The following is a 21,207-nucleotide window of genomic DNA, read 5'->3' on the forward strand; positions in this document are numbered from 1 at the left end:
CCACGTGAAGGGATTATGTCAAATAAGTGATCATGCATAGAGTTTCACTGTGGCTTAATGTTTGGGAACTATGGACCTTTGATAATTGTCTCTTTTAAGCTCTTTTGATCAGTCCCCTTTATTTACCACATACACACTCATTCAAAAGAAAGCCGAATAATATGCGTTTTTAGTGTTGCCACTATGCACGGTAATAAAGTCATAGCCGAAATCCGATATGTCGCTCTTGGTGGATCATTCATTGGCTAGCGGAGTCCTCAGCATAACATCAAGAAAGATGACGAAGCCACATTTACACACGTACACATGCATAGAGTAGCAGGGTCATAGTACCAGCGAGAAGCTAAAGCACCATGTAAGAGATACAACACAGATTTTTGACATAATCTCGTTCACCCTTCAACTAAATTCCTCTAGACAATTTAATCCATAAGTGCTATCAAGTCTATTAAAAATAACGATATGTGGTTGAGCATGTTAAACATCATCTTCTCTACAATTTTCTCAACACCCAAGTCTTTGAAGACTTTCTCTTGTGCATGGTCATTCTTAGTTAAGATCATTTCATTTAAAAATAGTCCCACATCAAGTCTTGGTTATCTAGACTAAACAGAACAAATGCTACAAAATTATTTCAGCTACTAGAACAAAATCTTTGTCTTAATTATCAAGACTTACTCCCTCCTACACATATCACACATACTACCAGATCTACTTTAAGTATTTGAAGTGCAAAAGACGGGAGTCATAGGACATACCTTCATGGTTTTGAAGTTACGCACTTCTCTTCCTTATTCCTGCATTCTCTGTTGTCTAGCCCAGATCAACTCCTCCGAAAACAAAAATGCAAATGAACTGCAAGGGGGTAAAAAGAGTAATAGCAAGGCAAAGCTTACTCTATTTTTTGGGGTTTTTTGAAAACTAACTTGCAAACGAAAAATCGCAAAGGCAAAAATAAAAATGAAAAGCAAATAGAAAGCAAACTAACATTTGTTCAACATTTGCACACTTTTTTTCAAAACTATTGAACTTTCTTCAAAATTGATGAACTTCTTAAAATTGGTGAACTTATTTCCCAAAACTGATGAACTTTTTTTTCAAATTTGATGAACCTTTTTGAAATCAATGATCCTTTTTCCAATGGTGAACTTATTTGAAGTTTGTGAACTTTTCTTCATATCCATGAACATTTTTGAATTCACGAACTTTTTCTGAATTTTAGCAAAAAAGAATTCTTTTAACTCTTTTTTTTCTATGTCATGTGGTTCGAAAGTCAATGTTCAATGCCACGTTAGTAGTCAAATCCCCGCTGTCAACTGCGAGTGGCCCAGTGAGGTGAACGAAGCAAGCAAACCACGCGAGCGCTATGGGCCGCGGCCCGCTAAGCTGGCGCATGAGCGCCACATCTCCTAACCGGTGCTAAAGGCGCCAATTAGAAGGGCTCGTATACTTTTCTTTTCTTCTAAAAAAAAGAAGGGCTCGTATAGTGGCATTTCCAGCAAACTGATGAACTTTTTCTTCAAATTTGATGAACCTTTTTGAAATCAATGATCCTTTTTCCAATCGTGAACTTATTTGAAGTTTGTGAACTTTTCTTCACATCCATGAACATTTTTGAATTCACGAACTTTTTCTGAATTTTAGCAAAAAAGATTTCTTTTAACTCTTTTTTTCTAAGTCATGTGGTTCGAAAGTCAATGTTCAATGCCACGTTAGTAGTCAAATCCCCGCTGTCAACTGCGAGTGGCCCAGTGAGGCGAACGAAGCAAGCAAACCACGTGAGCGCTATGGGCCGCGGCCCGCTAAGCTGGCGCATGAGCACCACATCTCCTAACCGGTGCTAAAGGCGCCAATTAGAAGGGCTCGTATACTTTTCTTTTCTTCTCAAAAAAAAGAAGGGCTCGTATAGCGGCATTTCCAGCAAACGGGCGCTCATGCGATTCCGCGCTGGGCCGGCCCATGTTACGTTTCCTTTTCTGTAAAAACTCCCAAAAACAGAGCGAGGGGTCGAACTCGGCACCTGTTTCTTCTTTGAGATCGAACCAGCGCAGTAACCAACTGACCATGATTCCCCTTGGTGCTAATTGTCTTCCTTTACTTTTCTTTAACTAAACCATGTTGTGTTTTTACCATATTTTATTTGTTTTGGCCGGGATTCTTCTGTCTTTTTTCCTTTTCTTTTTCTGTTAAGTTTTCAAAATTCATGAACTTTTTTCATGGATGAACTTGGTCAAAATTGATGAAGTTTTTTCAACTGTACAAACCTTTTTTTTTCAAAATAATGAACGTTTTCAAATTGCATGAACTTTTTTCAACTTCGATGAACTTTTTTCGAATTTAATGAACTTTTTTCCTAATAAGATGAACTGTTTTTCAAAAAGCGTGACCTTTTTTCAAAGGTGATGAACCTTTTTCAAATCGGTGAACTTTTTTCAAAATTGATGAACCTTTTTTAAAATTTGATGAACTTTTTATAAATCCGTGAACTTTTTCTCAATTTTTGTGAACTATTTCTGAAAATTGATGAACTTTTTTTAAATCCGTGAACTTTTTCTCATTTTTTGTGAACTATTTCTGAAAATTGATGAACTTTTTTCAAATCCTATGAACTTTTTCTCAAAACCGTGAACTTTTTTTCAAAATTAATGAACTTTTTTTCAAAATCAATGATTTTTTTGCAATTCACGAACTTTCTTTCAAAATGTTTTCAAATAGTTGAAAAATCCAACGCTACAGTGGATGGTAGATGTGTACTAATAAATTGCGCGTCTATTAATGTCCTTAAACAATTCTCCCTGTACTTGGTCACTAGGACGTACTTAGGCCAGGTGGATAGCCTTTCGAGAACGTGTTTGCGAGGGCGCATGGTCAATTCACGAGAAGACCTTTTTTGCCGATTTTTTCGCGATGCCCACGAGGATACCTGCGGTCTATTGAAATTTGCTGGGCCGGCCCAGTACCATCGCGGGCGCCAGTAAGCGGAACCGGCGCTGAGAGCGCCGGTTAGGATTTCTGCGAAATCACTAATTAAGGAGTACTCGTTGCAAAGAACACTTCATCTTTCCAGGTCACGACAAGTGGCGCACATGCAGCGCGCCACTTGTCGCAACCTGAGAGTTTTCCCTTTTTTCGTAGATTCGTTTATTCAAAACGTTTTATCTCTTAAACCGTGCGTCCAAATCTCAAACTGTTTTCACCATTGGATTCCTCGCGTCGAGATCTTCAAAACTAGATCCTATGTTGATAGGTTTTGACAAACTTTTTTCTTATGAAAAAAACCGGACGAAAAAATCAAACCGGGAGCACGGTTTTTCCCTTCCCGAAAGAGGCACGCCCGTGCCTCTCGTGAAATCACAATCGTGCCTCTCGTAGAAGCAAAACCGTGACTCTCGTGGAAAAAAAAACAGAAGCGTTTTTTCCCTTTTCGAAAGAGGCACGCCCGTGACTCTCGCGAAAGCACAACCGTGCCTCTGGCAAAAGCAAAACCGTGACTCTCGCGAAAGAAAACAGAAAACGCCTATTTTTTTCCTTTCCGAGAGGCACGGGCGTGACTCTCGCAAAAGCACAACCCTACCTCTCGCGGAAGCAAAACCGTGACTCTCGCGAAAAAAACAGAAAACGCGTTTTGTTTTTCCCGAGAGGCATGGCCGTGACTCTCACGAAAGCACAACCGTGCCTCTCGCGGAAGTAAAACCGTGACTCTCGCGAAAGAAAAAAAATAGAAAACGCATTTTCTTTTCGTTTCCGAAAGGCACGGCCGTGGCTCTCGCTAAAGCACAACCGTGCCTCTCGCAAAAAAAACGTGACTTTTCACGAAAGAAAAAAAAAGTAAACGCGTTTTTTCGCGCAAAAATTTTTCTTTTTAAATTTTTTTTGGTCGAAACGCTAAGGAAGACCGGGGAAAAACCAAAATATCGAAAAAACCCAGGAAAAAACCGTTTAAAAAGCCGAAAACGCGTGCGGAAAAATAAAATAAAAAACAAAATCTGGAAGGAGCGTCCAGAGCGCGACACGTGGCGAGCGGCTGAGAGCGCGCCAAGTGGCGCTGATCGTTGCGAGGCTTCCGAAGGAGCGCTCGTTAACTAGTTGCTCCCGGATCTCTGTCGTATAGCAGCGCCCCAAGTTTAGCGCTTAACGCGCTACAGAGGCACTCTCCTTACCAGCATGGGCCTAAGTAGATGCTAGTCGGCCACGAAGTTCTAAAAAAACGCAAGTTTGACTAAAAAAAGGCAAGTCTTGTGGTGCAAAAAAAAAAGACCTAAAGGAAATTGTTCTCAAAATATAATCCTAAAACACTAATCTTTTAATTCTTCTAGCTTTTTCCTGGATGCTGACAGATGGTTCTAGATTGTTGCATCTCACAGTGGTGCGGCTTGTTTATCTGGAGAAGTTTGGGTTTCGTGTGAGACTATATTTTCTTTGCTGTGGGAAGGTGCCCCTTAAAAAAAACATTAATCATGAAAGTTAATTTTTTTGGCAGACAAAAACCAAGTTATTACTCTAGTAAGAAACTAGAAATTCGAAAAATGTTTAAAAAAAATTGTGTCCGTGGAATAAAAACTGCAGACACTTCTCTCGTGTAATTTTTTGGATACAAACATATGGGTCCATCAAACAAGCGAAATGTACATTTGCAGTTACAAAATGATGTGAAATTGGTTGAAGTTCTGTATGTATATGCAACAAGTTATAGTGTTATATCATCTACCTTTGTAAACTTTGGTGCAGAAAGAGTAAAAAATTAACTTTCTAAAGTGAAAGGAATTCACTTTGGATATCAGGCGAACATCCACCCGAGAGGTCAAAATACTGAGACAGGTTATGACACAAATCAGAGAAATTCTGGAATCAATTATGCACTAAAGAAATGGCCTTCCATTATTGCTTACTGACAATTCACACCGTTTATTAAACTTTAAATCAAGGAACAAACACAGCTCTAAAGCTCAGTACACAAATCTCCCAAATAATTATCTCTTCCTCCAACCAAGTGTACAAAAGCTAGTCATATTTCCATCATGACATATTTACCAAATTATTTGCTAGCACAAAAACAAAGCCCAAAAGGAAGGGGAAGAAAAAAGAAGGAGAGAAAAGCCCTCACAAATCCATCCGTTTACCGATCACATCACGAATGAGACAATCTCAGGCTCCTGCTGCTCCACTCAAGCCAGAGACCGGCTTCCGTTCTCCGCGCCAAAAAATCACTTTCCGGACAGAAAACAATCTCGTTATACCAACTTGTGCTAGGACGTACGATCATTAGGGGCTAACTGATTGGTGCGCGCTACTTAATTATTCCGTTGAATTAGTAGTTGATCTGCTCGGAGTCGCCGTTCGCCGCCATGCCGTCCTCGTCCTCGTCCTCCTCGTCCTCCCGCTCCTCGCCCTCCTCCTCGATGCTCTCCGACCTCTCCCTGCCGCCGCCGCTGCTACGTCGGCCCTCCGACGACCCCTGGGACCCTGCTGCCGACACCGGGTGCACCTTGTAGGCGGGCTGCGGGGGCGGAGGCGCCACCGCGCGGTGGTGCACCATAGAGGCCGCCTGGTGGTGCTGCATGTGGTGGCCGTGGTGGGCAGCCGCGGCTGCGTTCTGGTAGTACTCCTGCGCCGACACCGCCGCCGTGTAGTGCGCCTGCGTCGCCGGGTGCGCCCCATAGATGCCGGCCGGTCCCGCCCCCTGCGCCGCGTAGTCCGGCGGCATCCATATGCCCCCGAGAACCACCAGCTGCGGTGCCCCCGGCGGCGGCGCCGACGGTGCCGGCATCGGCCGTCGAGTGTGTAGCCTGTACTTCTGCTCGCAACACACAAAAAACGAAAACTTCAATTTAGATACACACCCATGTCTCATGTGTTCATATAATAATCAGTTAGTCATTCTACTCATAATTAAAGCAGCAGCATGCATAATTACTGGAACGTACGAAGAGAGAATGCAAGATGCGTGATGATGAGATTATAGTTACCTGGAGATGGCTTTTCACCTCATCATTGGTCAATCCATCCACCTTCATGAGCTCTCGGATCTGCTTCGGGGTCGCCACTTTAATCAATTTGCAAACAACAAAGGAGATTTAGAATTTGTCTTGGGTACACACGTAATTCATTCAGATTCAGCAGGTTAATTTGATGCATCCAAATAGTTACTAGATCATGACATGTGGACGTCTGTGTGTGTATACCTTGAGCGCCGCCCAGGATTTGGAGGGCATTGACGAAGCGGCGGTGCAACTCCGGCGACCAGCACCGCCGGGCCTTCCGGTTCGTCTGCGGAGGCGGCGGCACCGACTGCCCTTCCGGCGCCGTCGACGTCGGTGGTGCACCGACGTCTCTCCGCGAGACTACAGTGCCGTTGCTGCCGCTGTCGTCGTGGTACGGCTTTCTGTCAGCCTCCCGATCCTTCTCCGCGGGCGCGAGCCCGAGCTCCGGCAGCGCGGCGCTCTCCGCCATACAGGCCTTCTCCTTGGTGAACGGGAGGAAGGCGCCGACGCCGTTGCCGCCGCCGCCGTCGAGCGCGCCGAGCATGGGGCTCGTGTCCAGCGGGTGCTCCGAGCGCTCCTTGGGAGTCTGCGGGCCCTTGGCCGCCGCGTCCCCCGCGGCCGGCCCGTTCCACAGCTGCGCGGACACCATCCAGTTCGCCTTCTCCGACGGCGCGTTCCCGGCCGCCTTCTCCGCCGCGTCGATCCCGATGTTCTTCAGCGGTATGAACTCCTCCAGCACCAGCGGCGCCCTCGCCGCCGCGCCGCCATGGCTCCCCATCTGGCACGCCTCCAGCTGCTGCCTGTACGCCTCCATAGCTGCACCCACCCACACATACATTATTCAGTCAGGCAGAGCTCCATCGCCTTCCACGTAAGCACACATGCATGGGCAGTTGGGCACGTTCATTACCTTGGTTGAGGAGCTGCATGCAGAGCGGGAGCTCGCGCTTGAAGGCGTCGATCTTGAGCCGCTCGTCGTCGAGGCGGGCCAGGAACTCCTGCAGCTTCTGCGTCGTCGCCTGCTCCGCCGAGAGATGATGGTGGTGGTCCACGACCGGCGACGCCTGCTTCGGGTAGCCGCCGCCGGCAGACGCCGTGCCGTTGCCGTTGGGAGTGTAGTCTAGGGTTAGGTCAGACGGCGAGGAATCCATGTGTGTGTGTGAAGTGGTGCAGCTATAGTGAGGTGCTAGGGAAGCTCCAGTATATTACTCTTGCTTAGATATCAGGGGGGGTCTGAGGTGTGTATGGATGGGGGGATCGGGGTGGAATCGGCTTGTTTTTAAGGGTGATTTCTGGGAGGGTAGAGAGAATAAAGTCGGATTTAGAGGGGTGAAAAGGAAAAGTTTCTCCCTGTATGTATGTGTGTGTTTGATACTTTGATCTAGGTACTGTAGACCACCAGACCTGCAGACTAGACTAGAGGGATAAAGCCAAGGGCATGTTAACTTCTTGCAAAGATCAAAGGGGCCAAAAGCTAATCCTCTGCATGCATGCAGGAGGTTTTATGTACTACAAGGTGGTGCAGTAGGATATAGCCGTAGCAAGGCGACCACGCATGACACAGCTGGGGTCATGTGGTTTCTGGTCTTTGTACTGTATGTACAGTGAGTCTCATTCTCTCTCCTTGTCCAGCTACCGTTTTAATAGGAAGATCAAATGAACCTAGCTAGTATATGCCCATATACGTGTGCCCTTGCAAGTAGCATATACATACAGCACCCTCTGATTAAATATCTCCGGACATCTTACATGCATGAAAATCCAGGAACCTTTGGTTTGTTGGCTATGTCTTGTCATGCTGAAAGTCTGGCCACCCATCCAGCACCACATGGATGTATTTTCCTCGGTCAATCTTTTCACATGGATGCCTCATTTTTGTGATAGGTTAAACAAACTTTACAATCGTTTTTACGGCAGGGAATCAACCCATCACCCACAGGAAGTTAGCATAGCTTCTCTCGGTGCTCCTGATTCAAAAGAATTAAAGGTGACCGCCTCAAAGTAGTCCAAAGAGAACCTTGCAAGTCCAAGAAGGAACCAGCAAGGTGTCTTGAAGAATATTTTTAACTTTACCATTAACAATATTGAATGGTTTCAGACACGCACACGAAGGGATAATCACCAGATATACCTAGCTAGCCGGGATGGGAATCACACCATCCTCTACTACTTGCACTAACAAAAACCAAAAGGAGGCAAGCAAATTCATCATAAACCTAATTTATCACATCTAAAGAAACCATATCATGCAGAGATGCTCGCACACACAGTGGCCACCTTTTGTTTTCTGGGGTTCCAGTGAATGATTCCTGCATGATTAATCAACGGAGAGGAAATGGTAAAAGGGGTACTAAAGCATATACTCCACACACAACTTCAATCCCTCAAAGATATGCAAAGATTCTTCCCTCTTTGCTTTGAAAAGGGTGGCGCATCCCTTCACACACAAGCTCCTCCCCTTCTTCTTCTTCCTCACTACCATGGCTTATATTAGCAGTTTGTGTGTGCAAGAACACATGTGTGTATATGCCTCAAGAACTACCACGTACTGGTACTGGCGGTGCACTTTGCATTCACAAGGGAATATATTAGCATGGGTGAAGCAAGGAATATCTTAGGCTTTGGGGGGTATCAACATACAGCACACACAAAGAAGAACAAAAGGGAGGCGACATGGGGTGTGCTTTAGAGAGAGAAAGAGGGCGGTGTGGGTGAGAATCTCCCCTGCTGCTACTACTCCTAGCTTTTTGAGGAAGTGGGCAGGAAGCTAAGAAGATTCCTCCCTCTCTCTCTCTCTAGCTCTCTCTCTAGATCTCTCTATCCCCATACACGCAGCTTGTATGATACTAGAGAGAGAGAGAGAGAGGAGAAAGGTGTGAGTGAGAGTATTTGCATGGTGCATCGAATTCCCTGTGCAATAATTAGGGTTGGTCGCTTTCCTGGGGCAGTCTTCAGGTACAAGACTCCAATCCCTGCCTTTTCCCGGGATTCTCTATCTGTACGAACATTAGCTAGTATGGTACTTACGTATACCACATGCATGCATCCTAAGCTTGAAGACGTAGTACATACCTACCTATGTACCCACCCATGAAATACAAACTAAAATATCTTCTTTTAACCGCAAACTAAATTATCTTTTATGCATGCAAACAAAGGGTCCTGAGCACATTTTAAGCTGACGTTTGACAGTCTGTTTGGTAACCTTTAGAGCATGTCTAGCCGATTCTTTAAAAAACTTTAACTTCTTATATTTTTAAATTTGTGGAGTTAAACCTGACGAACCCTTATCCGGTGTAACTCTTCAAAAATTATAAGTGCCCCATTGGCTGGCCCTCAAATTTACTCGGCCACAACCACTTCTCAGGATAATTTCGATCCACCCCCGCGCCGGCCATCTCCCTCTGTTGGCACTACATCGACGTTGGTGTTACCTCCGGTGTCCACCTGTAGCCTCCGCCATCACCCTGCACTTCGATTCGCCCGCCGCTCGTCATCGTCACCGGAATCGACCCATATCCCCAGCGTCACCGCCTTGAGAAAAACCAACCATCGAGCTTGGTTTGTTCCAAAATGTACCTAGCAGATAGCAAATATGATACAAAGCACCCGCGAAGGAGCTAGGCGGCGCCGGAATCGCAGCAAGGCTCGGCGAAATTTCGAACAAGCAGTTCGGCTGTGACGAACACTTGGCGAGCGACCAGCAAGCACGGTCTTAGGAGAATCTTCCACCTCAGAGCCCTGCCGTCCACCCCTAGCCTCAGAATCGCCTCAACCTCGCCGGCCAAGGCTCTCACCTCCTCTGCCCGAAAAGTGTTTGAAGAATTTACTAGGTGCATTTTTTGGAAAATAAAATCATTATGTTTTCTAGTTTTTGCTATCAAATTCAACCTAGAAAGTTGCATCGTGTTGATGGATATGTTGAGGGAGATGTTCTTTGCCGAATCTTTGTCATACGATAAGGAAGAAGACGATGATGATTTTGAAATGGCCATTGTCGTGATCGTTAACGGGAACTTTCAGTGATCAAGACTAGGATCACAGTTCGGCCATTTGTACATCAATCAAAATAGAGAAGCTTATGAAGGATTACTTTGTTAGGTTGATCTCTCTCCCGTGAACCCAACGGGTCGAACGGGCCCCTGACTCGCGCCCTGATCGGGGGCGCCCAACCAAACCATGGTTGGTGGGCCCCTGTGACCCGCGCTATATAAACAGAGGTGGGGGCCGGGGCACGACTCACGAGGTTAATCGCTGCCACAATCCCCACCTACAATCCCTACCGATCTAGGGTTAGCGCGGTGCTCACGGGAAGCTCCACCACCGTCGCCAACTCTCCGCCATCGCCGTGCGCCCCAGCACCACGATGGCCTCCGGCTCGAGTTCATCCACTGCCGGACAAGGTAGGTTCACCGGATCTACTAGCCTACTCCGATCCAAAGTTCTATCAATGGTATCAGCCAGATCGGGCTAGTTGATTTCGGTACAAAGAAACAAAATCAGAAAAAGAAACAGGAAAAGAGATCCCCTTCCCCAAAGAACCCTAGAAGGGCAAAGAAGAAAAGTTGTGCCGCCGCAAGGCCGCGCCGTTCCTCTCGATCTCGATGCGCATCGGCAAGCCGAGGCATCGAGAAGAAGAACACCACCCCTTTTCAGGGGCAAAGAACACCACCACCGACCCATTCGATGGCGGCGCGCTCCCCACAAGGGGAACGCGCGACCGGCGAAGGGGTCGGCAGGGGCGTAGCCGCTCCGTCCATCTAGGTCGCCGTCGTGCGGCAGTTGCCTCTCTTTATCTCTGTGGGGAGGTGGTGGATGGAGACAGTACATACAAAGGAGGAAGAAAGGATAGGGGAGGGGCTCCGTGTTGGAAATATGCCCTAGAGGCAATAATAAATGGTTATTATTATATTTCTTTGTTCATGATAATTGTCTATTGTTCATGCTATAATTGTATTGTCCAGAAATCGTAATACATGTGTGAATACATAGACCACAACGTGTCCCTAGTAAGCCTCTAGTTGACTAGCTCGTTGATCAACAGATAGTCATGGTTTCCTGACTATGGACATTGGATGTCATTGATAACGGGATCACATCATTAGGAGAATGATGTGATGGACAAGACCCAATCCTAAGCATAGCATAAAAGATCGTGTAGTTTCGTTTGCTAGAACTTTTCCAATGTCAAGTATCTTTTCCTTAGACCATGAGATCGTGCAACTCCCGGATACCGTAGGAGTGCTTTGGGTGTGCCAAACGTCACAACGTAACTGGGTGACTATAAAGGTGCACTACGGGTATCTCCGAAAGTGTCTGTTGGGTTGGCACGGATCGAGACTGGGATTTGTCACTCCGTATGACGGAGAGGTATCTCTGGGCCCACTCGGTAATGCATCATCATAATGAGCTCAATGTGACTAAGGCGTTGGTCACGGGATCATGCATTACGGTATGAGTAAAGAGACTTGCCGGTAACGAGATTGAACAAGGTATTGGGATACCGACGATCGAATCTCGAGCAAGTAACATACCGATTGACAAAGGGAATTGTATACGGGATTGATTGAATCCTCGACATCGTGGTTCATCCGATGAGATCATCGTGGAACATGCGGGAGCCAACATGGGTATCCAGATCCCGCTGTTGGTTATTGACCGGAGAGGCGTCTCGGTCATGTCTGCATGTCTCCCGAACGCATAGGGTCTACACACTTAAGGTTCGGTGACGCTAGGGTTGTATAGATATGTGTATGCGGAAACCCGAAAGTTGTTCGGAGTCCCGGATGAGATCCCGGACGTCACGAGGAGTTCCGGAATGGTCCGGAGGTGAAGAATTATATATAGGAAGTCAAGTTTCGGCCACCGGGAAAGTTTCGGGGGTTATCGGTATTGTACCGGGACCACCGGAAGGGTCCCGGGGGTCCACCGGGTGGGGCCACCTATCCCGGAGGGCCCCATGGGCTGAATTGGAAGGGCAACCAGCCCTTAGTGGGCTGGGGTGCCCCCCATGGGCCTCCCCCCTGCGCCTAGGGTTGGAAACCCTAGGGTGGGGGGTGCCCCACTTGCCTTGGGGGGCAAGGCACCCCCCTTGGCCGCCGCCCCCCCCCCCCCCCTCTAGATGGGTTGTGGCCGGCGCCCCCCCTTCCCAGGGGGGCTATATAAGGGGGGGAGGGAGGGCAGCAACATCTCAGCCTTGGGCGCCTCCCTCCTCCCCTGCAACACCTCTCTCTCTCGTAGAAGCTCGGCGAAGCCCTGCCGACATCCCGCTACATCCACCACCACGCCGTCGTGCTGCTGGATCTCCATCAACCTCTCCTTCCCCCTTGATGGATCAAGAAGGAGGAGACGTCGCTGTGTTGAACGCGGAGGTGCCGTCCGTTCGGCACTCGGTCATCGGTGATTTGAATCACGGCGAGTACGACTCCGTCATCCACGTTCATTGGAACGCTTCCGCTCGCGATCTACAAGGGTATGTAGATGCACTCCTTTCCCCTCGTTGCTAGTATACTCCATAGATGCATCTTAGTGAGCGTAGGAAAATTTTAAAATTATGCTACGATTCCCAACAGTGGCATCATGAGCCAGGCCTATGCGTAGTTACTATGCACGAGTAGAACACAAAGCAGTTGTGGGCGTTGATGTTGCCAATTATTCTTGCCGCTACTAGTCGTATCTTGTTTCGGCGGTATTGTAGGATGAAGCGGCCCAGACCGACCTTACACGTACGCTTACGCGAGACAGGTTCCACCGACTGACATGCACTAGTTGCATAAGGTGGCTAGCGGGTGTCTGTCTCTCCTACTTTAGTCGGAACGGATTCGATGAAAAGGGTCCTTATGAAGGGTAAATAGAAATTGGCAAATCGCGTTGTGGTCATACGTAGGTAAGAAACGTTCTTGCTAGAAACCTACAAACCACATAAAAACTTGCAACAACAATTAGAGGACGTCTAACTTGTTTTTGCAGCATGTGCTATGTGATGTGATATGGCCAGAAGATGTGATGAATGATATATGTGATGTATGAGATTGATCATATTCTTGTAATGGGAATCACGACTTGCATGTCGATGAGTATGACAACCGGCAGGAGCCATAGGAGTTGTCTTTATTATTTTGTATGACCTGCGTGTCATTGAATAACGCCATGTAAATTACTTTACTTTGTTGCTAAACGCGTTAGCCATAGAAGTAGAAGTAATCGTTGGCGTGATGACTTCATGAAGACACAATGATGGAGATCATGGTGTTATGCCGGTGACGAAGATGATCATGGTGCCCCGAAGATGGAGATCAAAGGAGCATAATGATATTGGCCATATCATGTCACTATTTGATTGCATGTGATGTTTATCATGTTTTTGCATCTTATTTGCTTAGAACGACGGTAGTAAGTAAGATGATCCCTTATGATAATTTCAAGAAAAGTGTTCCCCCTAACTGTGCACCGTTGCGAAGGTTCGGTGTTTCGAAGCACCACGTGATGATCGGGTGTGATAGATTCCAACATTCGAATACAATGGGTGTTGACGAGCCTAGCATGTACACACATGGCCTCGGAACACATGCAATACACTTAGGTTGACTTGACGAGCCTAGCATGTACAGACATGGCCTCGGAACACGGATGACCGAAAGGTCGAGCATGAGTCGTATAGAAGATACGATCAACATGGAGATGTTCACCGATCTTGACTAGTCCGTCTCACGTGATGATCGGACACGGCCTAGTTAACTCGGATCATGTTTCACTTGGATGACTAGAGGGATGTCTATCTGAGTGGGAGTTCATTGAGTAATTTGATTAGATGAACTTAATTATCATGAACTTAGTCTAAAATCTTTACACTATGTCTTGTAGATCAAATGGCCCACGTTGTCCTCAATTTCAACGCGTTCCTAGAGAAAACCAAGCTGAAAGATGATGGCAGCAACTATACGGACTGGGTCCGGAACCTGAGGATCATCCTCATAGCAGCCAAGAAAGATTATGTCTTAGAAGCACCGCTAGGTGAAGCACCAATCCCAGAGAACCAAGACGTTATGAACGCTTGGCAGCAGCGTGCTGATGATTACTCCCTCGTTCAGTGCGGCATGCTTTACAGCTTAGAACCGGGTCTCCAAAAGCGTTTTGAGAAACATGGAGCATATGAGATGTTCGAGGAGCTGAAAATGGTTTTCCAAGCTCATGCCCGGGTCGAGAGATATGAAGTCTCCGACAAGTTCTTCAGCTGTAAAATGGAGGAGAATAGTTCTGTTAGTGAGCACATACTCAGAATGTCTGGGTTACACAACCGCTTATCCCAGCTGGGAGTTAATCTCCCGGATGACGCGGTCATTGACAGAATCCTCCAGTCGCTTCCACCAAGCTACAAGAGCTTTGTGATGAACTTCAATATGCAGGGGATGGAAAAGACCATTCCTGAGGTATATTCAATCCTGAAATCAGCGGAGGTGGAGATCAGAAAAGAACATCAAGTGTTGATGGTGAATAAAACCACTAAGTTCAAGAAGGGCAAGGGTAAGAAGAACTTCAAGAAGGACGGCAAGGGAGTTGCCGCGCCCGGTAAGCCAGTTACTGGGAAGAAGTCGAAGAATGGACCCAAGCCTGAGACTGAGTGCTTTTATTGCAAGGGAAGTGGTCACTGGAAGCGGAACTGCCCCAAATACTTAGCGGACAAGAAGGCCGGCAACACCAAAGGTATATGTGATATACATGTAATTGATGTGTACCTTACCAGTACTCGTAGTAGCTCCTGGGTATTTGATACCGGTGCGGTTGCTCATATTTGTAACTCAAAACAGGAACTGCGAAATAAACGGAGACTGGCAAAGGACGAGGTGACGATGCGCGTCGGGAATGGTTCCAAGGTCGATGTGATCGCCGTCGGCACGCTACCTCTGCATCTACCTACGGGATTAGTTTTAAACCTCAATAATTGTTATTTAGTGCCAGTTTTGAGCATGAACATTGTATCTGGATCTCGTTTAATTCGAGATGGCTACTCATTTAAATCTGAGAATAATGGTTGTTCTATTTATATGAGAGATATGTTTTATGGTCATGCCCCGCTGGTCAATGGTTGATTCTTGATGAATCTCGAACGTGATGTTACACATATTTATAGTGTGAATACCAAAAGATGTAAAGTTGATAACGATAGTCCCACATACTTGTGGCACTGCCGCCTTGGTCACATTGGTGTCAAGCGCATGAAGAAGCTCCATGCAGATGGACTTTTGGAGTCTCTTGATTACGAATCATTTGACACGTGCGAACCATGCCTCATGGGTAAGATGACCAAGACTCCGTTCTCCGAAACAATGGAGCGAGCAACCAACTTATTGGAAATCATACATACCAATGTGTGCGGTCCAATGAGTGTTGAGGCTCGCGGAGGATATCGTTATGTTCTCACTCTCACTGATGACTTAAGTAGATATGGGTATGTCTACCTAATGAAACACAAGTCTGAAACCTTTGAAAAGTTCAAGGAATTTCAGAGTGAGGTTGAGAATCAACGTGACAGGAAAATAAAATTCTTACGATCAGATCGTGGTGGAGAATATTTAAGTCACGAGTTGGGTACACACTTAAGGAAATGTGGAATAGTTTCACAACTCACGCCGCCTGGAACACCTCGGAGAAACGGTGTGTCCGAACGTCGTAATCGCACTCTATTGGATATGGTGCGATCTATGATGTCTCTTACCGATTTACCGCTCTCATTTTGGGGCTATGCTTTAGAGACTGCCGCATTCACTTTAAATAGGGCTCCGTCGAAATCCGTTGAGACGACACCGTATGAATTATGGTTTGGGAAGAAACCTAAGCTGTCGTTTCTAAAAGTTTGGGGATGCGATGCTTATGTCAAGAAACTTCAACCTGAAAAGCTCGAACCCAAGTCGGAAAAATGCGTCTTCATAGGATACCCTAAGGAAACTATTGGGTATACCTTCTACCTCAGATCCGAAGGCAAGATCTTCGTTGCCAAGAACGGGTCCTTTCTGGAGAAGGAGTTTCTCTCGAAAGAATTGAGTGGGAGGAAAGTGGAACTTGATGAGGTGATAGTCACCCCTTCCGAACCGGAAAGTAGCGCAACGCGGGAAGATGTTCATGTGGTGCCTACACCGACTGGGGAGGAAGTTAATGATGATGATCATGAAGCTTCGGATCAAGTTACTACTGAACTTCGTAGGTCCACAAGGACACATTCCGCACCAGAGTGGTACGGCAACCCTGTCCTGGAAATCATGTTGTTAGACAACGGTGAACCTTCGAACTATGAAGAAGCGATGGCGGGCCCGGATTCCGACAAATGGCTAGAAGCCATGAAATCCGAGATAGGATCCATGTATGAAAACGAAGTATGGACTTTGACTGACTTGCCCGATGATCAGCGAGCCATAGAAAACAAATGGATCTTTAAGAAGAAGACGGACGCGGATGGTAATGTGACCATCTACAAAGCTCGACTTGTCGCTAAAGGTTATCGACAAGTTCAAGGGGTTGAGTACGATGAGACTTTCGCACCCGTAGTGAAGCTGAAGTCCGTCCGAATCATGTTAGCAATTGCCGCATACTATGATTATGAGATATGGCAGATGGACGTCAAAACGGCATTCCTTAACGGCTTCCTTAAGGAAGAGTTGTATATGATGCAGCCGGAAGGTTTTGTCGATCCTAAGAATGCTAACAAAGTATGCAAGCTCCAGCGCTCAATCTATGGGCTGGTGCAAGCATCTCGGAGTTGGAACATTCGCTTTGATGAGATGATCAAAGCGTTTGGGTTTACACAGACTTATGGAGAAGCCTGTGTTTACAAGAAAGTGAGTGGGAGCTCTGTAGCATTTCTCTTATTATATGTGGATGACATATTATTGATGGGAAATGATATAGAATTCTTGGAAAGTATAAAGGCCTATTTGAAATAAGTGTTTTTCAATGAAGGACCTTGGAGAAGCTGCTTATATATTAGGCATCAAGATCTATAGAGATAGATCAAGACGCCTCATTGGTCTTTCACAGAGTACATACCTTGACAAGATATTGAAGAAGTTCAATATGGATCAGTCCAAGAAGGGGTTCTTGCCTGTATTGCAAGGTGTGCAATTGAGCACGGCTCAATGCCCGACCACGGCAGAAGATAGAGAAAAGATGAGTGTCATCCCCTATGCCTCGGCCATAGGGTCTATTATGTATGCCATGCTGTGTACCAGACCTGATGTAAACCTTGCCGTAAGTTTGGTAGGAAGGTACCAAAGTAATCCCGGCATGGAACACTGGACAGCGGTCAAGAATATCCTGAAGTACCTGAAGAGGACTAAGGATATGTTTCTCGTTTATGGAGGTGACGAAGAGCTCGTCGTAAAGGGTTACGTCGACGCTAGCTTCGACACAGATCTGGATGACTCGAAGTCACAAACCGGATACGTGTATATTTTGAATGGAGGAGCAGTAAGTTGGTGCAGTTGCAAGCAAAGCGTCGTGCCGGGATCTACATGTGAAGCGGAGTACATGGCAGCCTCGGAGGCAACACAGGAAGCAGTCTGGATGAAGGAGTTCATTACCGACCTAGGGGTGATTCCCAATGCGTCGGGCCCGATGACTCTCTTCTGTGACAACACTGGAGCTATTGCCCTTGCGAAGGAGCCCAGGTTTCACAGGAAGACCAGGCATATCAAGCGTCGCTTCAACTCCATTCGTGAAAGTGTTCAAAATGGAGACATAGATATTTGTAAAGTACATACGGACCTGAATGTAGCAGATCCGTTGACTAAACCTCTCCCTAGAGCAAAACATGATCAACACCAGGACGCAATGGGCGTTCGATTCATCACAATGTAACTAGATTATTGACTCTAGTGCAAGTGGGAGACTGTTGGAAATATGCCCTAGAGGCAAAAATAAATGGTTATTATTATATTTCTTTGTTCATGATAATTGTCTATTGTTCATGCTATAATTGTATTGTCCGGAAATCGTAATACATGTGTGAATACATAGACCACAACGTGTCCCTAGTAAGCCTCTAGTTGACTAGCTCGTTGATCAACAGATAGTCATGGTTTCCTGACTATGGACATTGGATGTCATTGATAACGGGATCACATCATTAGGAGAATGATGTGATGGACAAGACCCAATCCTAAGCATAGCTTAAAGATCGTGTAGTTTCGTTTGCTAGAGCTTTTGCAATGTCAAGTATCTTTTCCTTAGACCATGAGATCGTGCAACTCCCGGATACCGTAGGAGTGCTTTGGGTGTGCCAAACATCACAACGTAACTGGGTGACTATAAAGGTGCACTACGGGTATCTCTGAAAGTGTATGTTGGGTTGGCACGGATCGAGACTGGGATTTGTCACTCCGTATGACGGAGAGGTATCTCTGGGCCCACTCGGTAATGCATCATCATAATGAGCTCAATGTGACTAAGGCGTTGGTCACGGGATCATGCATTACGGTACGAGTAAAGAGACTTGCCGGTAACGAGATTGAACAAGGTATTGGGATACCGACGATCGAATCTCGGACAAGTAACATACCGATTGACAAAGGGAATTGTATACGGGATTGATTGAATCCTCGACATCGTGGTTCATCTGATGAGATCATCGTGGAACATGCGGGAGCCAACATGGGTATCCAGATCCCGCTGTTGGTTATTGACCGGAGAGGCGTCTCGGTCATGTCTGCATGTCTCCCGAACCCGTAGGGTCTACACACTTAAGGTTCGGTGACGCTAGGGTTGTAGAGATATGTGTATGCGGAAACCCGAAAGTTGTTCGGAGTCCCGGATGAGATCCCGGATGTCACGAGGAGTTCCAGAATGGTCCGGAGGTGAAGAATTATATATAGGAAGTCAAGTTTCGGCCACCGGGAAAGTTTCGGGGGTTATCGGTATTGTACCGGGACCACCGGAAGGGTCCCGGGGGTCCACCGGGTGGGGCCACCTATCCCGGAGGGCCCCATGGGCTGAAGTGGGAGGGTAACCAGCCCTTAGTGGGCTGGGGCGCCCCCCATGGGCCTCCCCCCTGCGCCTAGGGTTGGAAACCCTAGGGTGGGGGGCGCCCCACTTGCCTTGGGGGGCAAGGCACCCCCCTTGGCCGCCACCCCCTCTAGATGGGTTGTGGCCGGCGCCCCCCTTCCCAGGGGGCCTATATAAGGGAGGGAGGGAGGGCAGCAACATCTCAGCCTTGGGCGCCTCCCTCCTCCCCTGCAACACCTCTCTCTCTCTCGTAGAAGCTCGGCGAAGCCCTGCCGACATCCCGCTACATCCACCACCACACCGTCGTGCTGCTGGATCTCCATCAACCTCTCCTTCCCCCTTGCTGGATCAAGAAGGAGGAGACGTCGCTGCACCGTACGTGTGTTGAACGCGGAGGTGCCGTCCGTTCGGCACTCGGTCATCGGTGATTTGAATCACGGCGAGTACGACTCCGTCATCCACGTTCATTGGAACGCTTCCGCTCGCGATCTACAAGGGTATGTAGATGCACTCCTTTCCCCTCGCTGCTAGTATACTCCATAGATGCATCTTGGTGAGCGTAGGAAAATTTTAAAATTATGCTACGATTCCCAACACTCCGGCGCGGTGGTAGATCCACGGCGTCGCCGGCGGCCGGCGCAGCTCCAACCTCACCGCCACTCGACCGCCGTCGCGCGCAGTGGGGAAGAGGAGGGCTCAGCCACGCTGCTCTCTCTCTGCCACAGGAGAAAGAACAGGGAGGAAAGAAAGGGACAGGAGGCGCGCGGCGCGGTGGCTTCAGCCGCCGCCGGCGGCGGCCGGACAGGGCGGCCGGGGCGCATCCCCGTGCTCAGCCAGTGGGAGCGGCGAGAACGAACCGAGCGGCGCGAGGGGGAGGAAATGACTAGGGTTCGCCTCGCCCCTCACCGCATCGATCGACTTTGATCAGGCGAAAACGACGCTGGTCCGTCGGATCGCTATGGACGGTCTAGATCGAAACCCTAGCCCCGCCCTGGGCCACTGGGCCGAAAGAGAGGGAGGCCGGGCGCAGTCGCCGCTGGGCCGTGGCCAGCCGCCGCGGGCGCGCTGGGTCCAGGCCGGCTGGGCCGCACGCCGTTGCTGCTGTCGATTTTGTCCAGTTTCTGGGCAGATTTTAAATAGCTTTCCTATGTAATTTTTTCCAACGAAAATTTTGTCTAGAAAATAGAAAAGTGACAGAAAAAGTTTCTGAAAATGCAAAAAGAAAATTTTCAGAAAATAAATGTTCATGAATTTTATAAAGAAAATTAAAAAAGTTCATGATTTCTTATTCGGTCAAAGAAAAGTTTCTGTAAAGCTTAAAAAGTTCGTGAATTTTTATTCATGTTTTTCCGCTGCGTAAATAATTAATGCTCTTTTACAAAGAAAATAAAAGTTTACATAGTATTAAGTTTTTAAGAGCATGTTAAAGTGATTATTAAAATGAATATGATTATGTTATTTTTATGACCAACGTTGTTAATAACATGATCATGTTTTATTATTGAAATTTAAAGGTGCATTTATTTCTAATTTTTGCCCAACGGTAATATAGATTTAATTGCATAGACAATTATATGTTTAATTTGACCAACGTTAGATTAATACATATGATTGTTATGTTGATGTCACTTAAATTGTAATTTCAGGAGGCTTTCACTTGATGAGTTGCCTAAAAGAAGTTCCGACACTCAGAGGTGACAACCACACTGAGTGGAGGAAGAAAGTTGAACTGGCGTTTGTTTGTGCTGATCTTGACTGGGTTGTGGAGAAACCACAGTCGGTCAGACCCACAGAGCCAGTAAGAGAGGCCACTGATGATGATGCTGCATGGGCTAAAAAGAAAGGGGACTATGCTCCTTTGGAGCAGTCCTACCTCATAGATAATCAAAAGTGGGTCAATGCAAACAAAAAATGCATGGCCTTTATAAAGAACACAATTGAGAGCGCCATTGTGGGCTCCATTGCAGAGTGCACTTCCGCAGGGGAGTTGCTCTCAAAGGTAAAGAGCCAGTTCACTAGCTCTTCAAAGATATATGCCACCCAGGTGTTAGAGCAACTGGTGACAGAAAAATACACAGGTGGTAGTCATGGCATAAGAGAGCACATCCTCACGATGAGCAATATGGCAGCAAAGCTCAAGCCCATGGATGCGGATCTGGAGATCAAACCAGCGCTCCTGGTCCACCTTGTCATGGCTTCACTGCCGAAGGAGTTTGAAGCTTTTGTTGTGAAC

General features: G+C 47.0%; 1 protein-coding gene across 1 annotated transcript; it reads right to left on the bottom strand.

Annotated features, from left to right (window-relative positions):
• Positions 1-4,881: 4,881 nt before the first annotated feature.
• On the bottom strand, positions 4,882-7,475 carry LOC109770211 (transcription factor NIGTH1). Its single transcript, XM_020328922.4, has 4 exons — positions 6,892-7,475; positions 6,183-6,797; positions 5,967-6,043; positions 4,882-5,794 (listed from the first exon to the last, which is right to left on the bottom strand). The coding sequence occupies exons 1-4, from the start codon at positions 7,130-7,132 to the stop codon at positions 5,309-5,311; spliced, it is 1,419 nt and encodes a 472-aa protein (XP_020184511.1). The 5' UTR covers positions 7,133-7,475; the 3' UTR covers positions 4,882-5,308.
• Positions 7,476-21,207: the final 13,732 nt, after the last annotated feature.

The sequence above is a fragment of the Aegilops tauschii genome, chromosome 3 (assembly GCF_002575655.3).
Source record: "Aegilops tauschii subsp. strangulata cultivar AL8/78 chromosome 3, Aet v6.0, whole genome shotgun sequence".
Lineage (NCBI taxonomy): Eukaryota > Viridiplantae > Streptophyta > Magnoliopsida > Poales > Poaceae > Aegilops > Aegilops tauschii.